The sequence below is a fragment of the Conger conger genome, chromosome 8 (genome assembly GCF_963514075.1).
Source record: "Conger conger chromosome 8, fConCon1.1, whole genome shotgun sequence".
Taxonomy (NCBI): Eukaryota; Metazoa; Chordata; class Actinopteri; order Anguilliformes; family Congridae; genus Conger; species Conger conger.
The window spans coordinates 58191822-58198683 of record NC_083767.1 but is presented as its reverse complement, the minus strand read 5'-3'; the positions used below and the strand labels follow the sequence as shown (position 1 = coordinate 58198683).

At 46.9% G+C, this 6862-nt stretch overlaps 1 protein-coding gene across 15 annotated transcripts in view; it reads left to right on the top strand.

Annotated features, from left to right (window-relative positions):
• The window catches only part of ank2b (ankyrin 2b, neuronal), a 223267-nt gene that overhangs the window by 133939 nt on the left and 82466 nt on the right, over nt 1-6862 (top strand). For all 15 annotated transcript variants that reach the window (XM_061251028.1, XM_061251032.1, XM_061251035.1 and 12 more), the window contains one exon: nt 809-910. In XM_061251028.1, coding sequence (XP_061107012.1) covers nt 809-910 — 102 coding nt within the window. The remainder of the gene's footprint in view (nt 1-808; nt 911-6862) is intronic.

Below are 6862 nucleotides of genomic sequence, written 5' to 3'. Positions count from 1 at the left end.
AAGTAATGTGATTGTGTGTGTGGTTGAACTTGTGAATATGAATTTGGTGACATGAATTTGTATGGCTGTGGGCTGGTTGGCCTGTTTTCAAAGTGCTGGTGCTGGAGGGTGCTTCATGTTCGTATAGAGAAATCAGGGGGCTCTGTGCTGCAGATGAACATTGCTGTGATGTTGCTCTAGTGTTGCTGTAATGTTGCTGTAGCATTGCTGTAATGTTGCTGCAGTGTTGCTGTAATGTTGCTGTAGCATTGCTGTAACGTTGCTGCAGTGTTGCTGTAATGTTGCTGTAGCATTGCTGTAACGTTGCTGCAGTGTTGCTGTAATGTTGCTGTAGCATTGCTGTAATGTTGCTGCAGTGTTGCTGTAATGTTGCTGTAGCATTGCTGTAATGTTGCTGCAGTGTTGCTGTAATGTTGCTGTAGCATTGCTGTACTGTTGCTGCAGTGTTGCTGTAATGTTGCTGTAGCATTGCTGTAATGCTGCTGCAGTGTTGCTGTAATGTTGCTGTAGCATTGCTGTAATGTTGCTGCAGTGTTGCTGTAATGTTGCTGTAGCATTGCTGTACTGTTGCTGCAGCGTTGCTGTAATGTTGCTGTAGCATTGCTGTAATGTTGCTGCAGTGTTGCTGTAATGTTGCTGTAGCATTGCTGTAATGTTGCTTTAATGTTGCTGTAGTGTTGCGATAGTCCTCCTTGGTTTGCCACTGTGCTGCTGCAGTGTTGCTGCAGTGTTGCTGTAATTTTGCTCTAGCGTTGCTGCAATGTTGCTTTAATGTTGTTCTAACGTTTTCCTCTGGTTTTCTTTCCAGTCGGATAGCAACACCAGCTTCCTGCGAGCGGCGCGGGCGGGGAACATCGACAAGGTGCTGGAGTACCTGAAAGGGGGCGTGGACATCGGCACCTGTAACCAGGTAAGCAGGGAGGGGGGGGTTTATCCCGAATGCTTGTTTCCTACATACAGGACTATTTATTAATAGCTCTAGCTGACCTGACAACATCTGTGTGTGTGTGTGTGTGTGTGTGTGTGTGTGTGTGTGTGTGTGTGTGTGTGTGTGTGTGTGTGTGTGTGTGAGAACTGGTCGATTCGGTTAGCTGAATGAGAGGGCATAAATGGAAATTGCCTCAGATGGATAAATTCTCCACAGATATCAGGAAGTAGTTTTTTCACACAGAGAGTGGCCACTGTTTTGATATGGTGCTAGGTACTATTTAGCATTTTGGAAAACTAAGCATTAGGTGCACTTTAGTGGTAGAGAAAGTGAGCTGATGGGCTAAATGGCCTGTTTGGCCGTTTGTGACGCAGTTAATTCACCTCATCTGTATTTCTGGGTCTAAATTGGTCTCTGATCTGACACAAAGACCATCAGACCCTGGGCCTCTTCCAGACGAGTGCTTGACCACCCCTGTCCGAACCTTACCCATTATCAGCCAAACTGATCCTAGATCAGCTCTGCAGCCCTGGACTTTATTACATTAATGGCATTTGGCAGACGCTCTTATCCAGAGCGACGTACAGTTGATTAGACTAAGCAGGAGACAATCCTCCCCTGGAGCAATGCAGGGTAAACGGCCTTGCTCAAGGGCCCAACAGCTGTGCGGATCTTATTATGGCTACACCGGGATTAGAGCCACCGACCTTGCGTGTCCCAGTCATTTACCTTAACCACTACGCTACAGGCCGCCCCATGGCTATATGAATATAGTGCATGAATATAGTGCATATATATGAATATATGGCTGTATGAATATAGTGCAGCCTCAGGAGGTCCTTATGCTTACCTCAGGCCCCTCCTGCAGGACGGTGCTGCTGAACCAGGCGTCGCTGACAGCGCATTAATTCAGGAAGTTGCCTCACTGGTCCCAGGGGCCGGCCTGTGCGTGTGCGTGAGATATGTTACACGTGTTACCGGGCAATATGTCTGCCTCAATGACTCACACAGGAGATGGCCTCTTTTTACACTGGGGGAGCAGGGACGGGCTTGGAGAGTCGGGCCATTTTCCCGTTGAAACCGTGTAGCGGCCATGTTACACCGCTAGTTAATGCTGAAGCTGGGTCGAGGCCTCACGTTAAAGGCTACGTTTGAGTTTGTCGAAACATATCACCCACGTGACCGTTCCCCTGGGTCCCTGCAGGGACACAGACTGAACACCTGAGCGTCTTTTTTTAGATGCACTTTGTTGAACCCCGTGGGGTAATTTGTCTTCTGGATTTTCACCCATCCATAGTTACTTAGGTGCCGTGGGCAGCCACAGTGCAGTGCCCAGGGACCAACTCCAGTTCTGAGGTCAGCGCCTCGTTGGTCAAGGGCAACGGCTGGGCTAAACCTAACCTGACATGCATGTCTTTAGGTATTCCTCTGCCCTGACCTCCCCGTCATGGTTGATGCCATTTCATTTATCTAAAATAGCATTTAACATTCTATTTATCTTTTGGGTATTTACAGTACTGTGCAAATGTCTTAGGCACCTGTATAACACTCTGTACAGATAAGATTCTTTCAAAAGTAATTCAATGAAACCTCCTAAATAAACGTACCATTCATTTTACACTACACCACCCTTTGGCGTTAAAACTTCTCTGAGAGAGCCAACGCTGTTCTGCAGTTCTATTAGACAATCAGCAGAGAGGTTGTTCCAAGCATGCAGGAGAACTTGCCACAGACTTTGGTTGGCTACTTGCCTTTGATCTCAGACAGCCTTGATCAAGTTTTTATGAAAAAAGTAGTCAATTGCTTACAGTAATATGTTACTTTTTAAAATGAAATACAAAAATGTCTCGGTAAAATTTAATCTTTTGGAAAATGAATATTTGGAAATCTCAAATGTGTTATTTTATACTGACACACACAAAAAAAAACACATATATATAATAAAGTCTAGGATGCCTAAGACTTCTGCACAGTACTGTATTTTGAAAATCATAACTGCTTTGCCTAATCAAAGGTGGACCAGTAAAAAGTGGTCTGATTCGCTTCTCTTGTTTTTCTAACTGAATGGGGTCGATATGCACTGATCTGACGGTCACCAATCCCAAAATCTGAATTATTTTGATCTTCTGAAAGGGTGCTGTCAGTCCGATTAATTTCATATAGACTCCTGATCTCTTACTAGATGCCTTACCACATTTCCAGTTTTTCTTTATTTATAATAAGGAAGGTCATTCCATTTCCGCTGAAAAGGACACTTAATATACCCTTCATAAAGTCTCTATCTATTATGATATTTCCTTATATTTAGATATACTTTACAGTGATGAGGGGGAAACTCGCCACAAACAAATTATTCACAATTATTTATGGTCTTTGGTTTATTTATTTTTTTAAACAATCCTGATCCTTAATACTGTATGCTTTGCCCCTTACTCCAAGATGCAACTATAAAAATAATCGGGTAACAGCTGGTGGGGAATATTTGCCAAATCTGATAATCTGGTGGAATATTTTCATTAATCCAATGTAAAAACACCAAGGCAGTTGATGTTTTTTTTATGGTTAATATGAAACCATTTTTTTACAATTCATCAAATAAGGGGTTTATTTAAAATAACTGACAATTAGACTGCAAGAATTAGAACGAGAATCAGAATTGGGTGAAAATCGGAGCGTGTGGATTATTGTGGGAGAATACCCCCGGGCTCTGCTCTGCGGTGTCGTTCGTGTCCTGTAGCGTTCTCGCCGATCCTCGGTGACGTCCGCAGCCCTCGGGGTGCTGAGAGGGGCGCTTCCGTGGCCAAGAGCGTCTGTCGCCGGGCGGGATTCATCGGAGTGCTAGCGCAGCGATCCGTGAAATCCTGCATTCTCCTCTTGTTCTGGAAAAGTCCGGACATAGGCGAACTCTAAATGCTAAATGCTCAGAGCCATGAAAAACAGCGGGAAATAAAAAAGCCCTACCGGCCAACGAGGGCTTCGGAGTGGAAGTAGTTTGATGAGTAAAAATTCTTGCCAGCGCAAGCATCTTTAACACACCTCTGAACCCGACAAGCATTCGATATATCTCCCATGATCCTTTGAGATTCACATGCATTAATTACTGCTTAGAAGGAAGAGCTTGTTGTGGCTTTCTGGAATGAATTGTGATGGCAGGAGATTAGTGATATTGATTTCCTCTCTTCTTTTTTTTTAAACTGCATCGAGTCCTCTATTAGATATTCCCCCTCCCATACTTGATGGCAATTGCTAGACCTTACAGAAGAAAAATGATCAGGTAGTTGGTCTGATCCAGATATTGGTCAGTCCAAAGTTTCAACCAGTTCACTAACTTCATTTTATTGCATACTACCACACTATCAGACCTCCATGATCCTACTGCACCCAAGACCAGTATGTTTCTAAAGAATATGTACACTAGCTCACATGGCTGTTGTGATCTTGAAGTGTGTACTAGGTAACCATGTTGGCCACTGTGCACTTAAAAACAAGTACACACCCGATGGCATTTGCAGCGCAAGGTTGTTATGTCCTCCCAATCAGCACTCTACCCTCTCATACTTAATCTACATACTGACCTGGAGGTGTCTGCAATCTGATAGTGCTTAAACAGGCCTGAGGCACTGCATGTGTTCAGGGTCACAAGACAGTTGGGAGTTGGGGAGAGAATCGAGTATCACTCTGTGTGTCTCAATCTCCCTCACTCTCTCTCACTCCTCCTTTTTCTCTCTTGCTCACTCACTCACTTTTTTACTCTCACACTCACTCCGCCATCTCTGTTTCGCTCTCTTTTTCAGTCACTTCTTCTTCCACTCGTCTCTCTATAATTTCTCATCATTTTCACAGTGTAGATATCATGACCCATCCATATCTTTCATTCATTCATTATCTGAACTCGCTTATCCTGAACAGGGTCGCAGGGGGGCTGGAGCCTATCCCAGCATACATTGGGCGAAAGGCAGGAATACACCCTGGACAGGTCGCCAGTCCATCGCAGGGCACACACACCATTCACTCACACACTCATACCTACGGGCAATTTAGACTCTCCAATCAGCCTAACCTGCATGTGTTTGGACTGTGGGAGGAAACCGGAGTACCCGGAGGAAACCCAAGCAGACATGGGGAGAACATGCAAACTCCGCACAGAGAGGCCCCGGCCGACGGGGATTCAAACCCAGGACCTCCTTGCTGTGAGGCGGCAGTGCTACCCACTGCACCATCCGTGCCACCCCATATCTTACATATGTACGGTAGAACAATACAGTTGATTGCAGGGATTGATTTATCACTGAAAGAAGTGACTCCATATTGTTGCCCTCCCTTTAGACTTTTGGTCGAGGGCAGAATCGTCTTTGCAGACAAACCACAGGCAAAGCCCCTGGTCCAGACCTTGCCCTGTCGTGAGATTTGTGTTTGGTCCCGCAGAGATAAATCTCAGCATCAGGAAGTGCGTGTGAAACGGAAGCACGTTTGCAGCGTTAAGCTTGGACAAGCTGCTCGCCCCTCCCCCCCCCCCCCCCCCACCGTGTGGCATTGACCCTGCCCTTCCAGAGATCCTCTCCCCGTCAGAATGCAAATCTGAACAGCATATCTGCCCAGGGGGGCAGTTTAAGCAAGAGGGCAGCTGGTGTCATTTAAGCATTTAACATTTAATGCTAATCTTGCTTGGCGTCAGGTAATTAATAGCACACCAGGGACGGCAGTATTTAGAGCTACAGCTTGCGTGTATCTCATGTGCTCACAGGCCGGAAAATGTTCCCGTGTACACGCTTGGTGGAAAAGGTCATGCCAACACACCCAATCATCCAACCCTTTCCTCATTCTTTACAGTCCATCTCACTGGCACCCCTGGAATCTGTAATGGTAGAGTCCTGACCTTCACACTTTGTCAAGGACCTGTCACAGGTCACGACATGGGAGCCAGCCAATGCGTGGCATGACAGGACTGGAAGTCACTGAGCGTTGGTATGCTTATGGGTAATGTAGTGCTCGTAGCTAGAGCGGTACTACAAAGCAGTGGGACACTTGGGAAAAGCTCCTCTAGGAGACGGCATGGTAACAGGAATGCCTTTGCCTGTCTCGTATATACAGTGCTGCATACTGTATATACATCTCGTCCTCTCAGTGCTATTCTGAGGTACTTCTAGTGTGAGGGGATCTTTCCTCGAGAGTGCGGTGAGAACAGAATTGCAGGCCCGTGACATGCTATGGAGGAAGACTGCGGAAGGCTAAGGGAGCTCACTCAAGGAGCTCTTCTTGAAATATGACGGTAGGGGGGCACCGCGTTCGTAGTGGTCCATGCGGGCTGTTTACCGAGCCATTCGGTTTAAGCACTGTGCTCAGGGCACAGCCACATCGGCCCAGCCGGGCACTGAACCCGCTGAAGCTGCAGGCTCAGGGTTATAAACCCAGCTTTCCTAACTGTTACGTTTGACTGCGGTTAGATTCCAAGGGCGAGGACAAATCAGGACGAGTGCACTCACACTTTTTAACCGATGACTCTTTCGGTCCTGAAGGCCTGTAATGGTTCCTGCACTTTCCCGTGTCGTAACTCTGGGAAACACTCGTTTCGAGCGCTCGCCCCTACAGTAATAGGCCGTTCGTCACCCCGAGATGTTTTAGTGGACGTTCCTACGATTCGGTCAGAGGACCGGCCTTTGTTTCGAAAAGGTCGGTGTCCTTTTGTGCCTCTGAATATCCTGACGCCGGTGTTCAGTTTGCCGTGGCCTGCGCCGTTAAGCGTGAAAAAGTCGTTTGGCTGAACTTTCCGGGCCATTGTCGACGGCGTGAGGGGTTTCCCCCTGTGAGATGATGCACGTTGCACAGAGCAGGGGGCTAGAGCTTCGCCCCGTCCAAGTCTGGGGCTTTTTGAGTGAGATAACGACTCTGCCAGGCGTGGAGCTCCAGGAAACTGTCAACGGGCCTGCCAGGGTT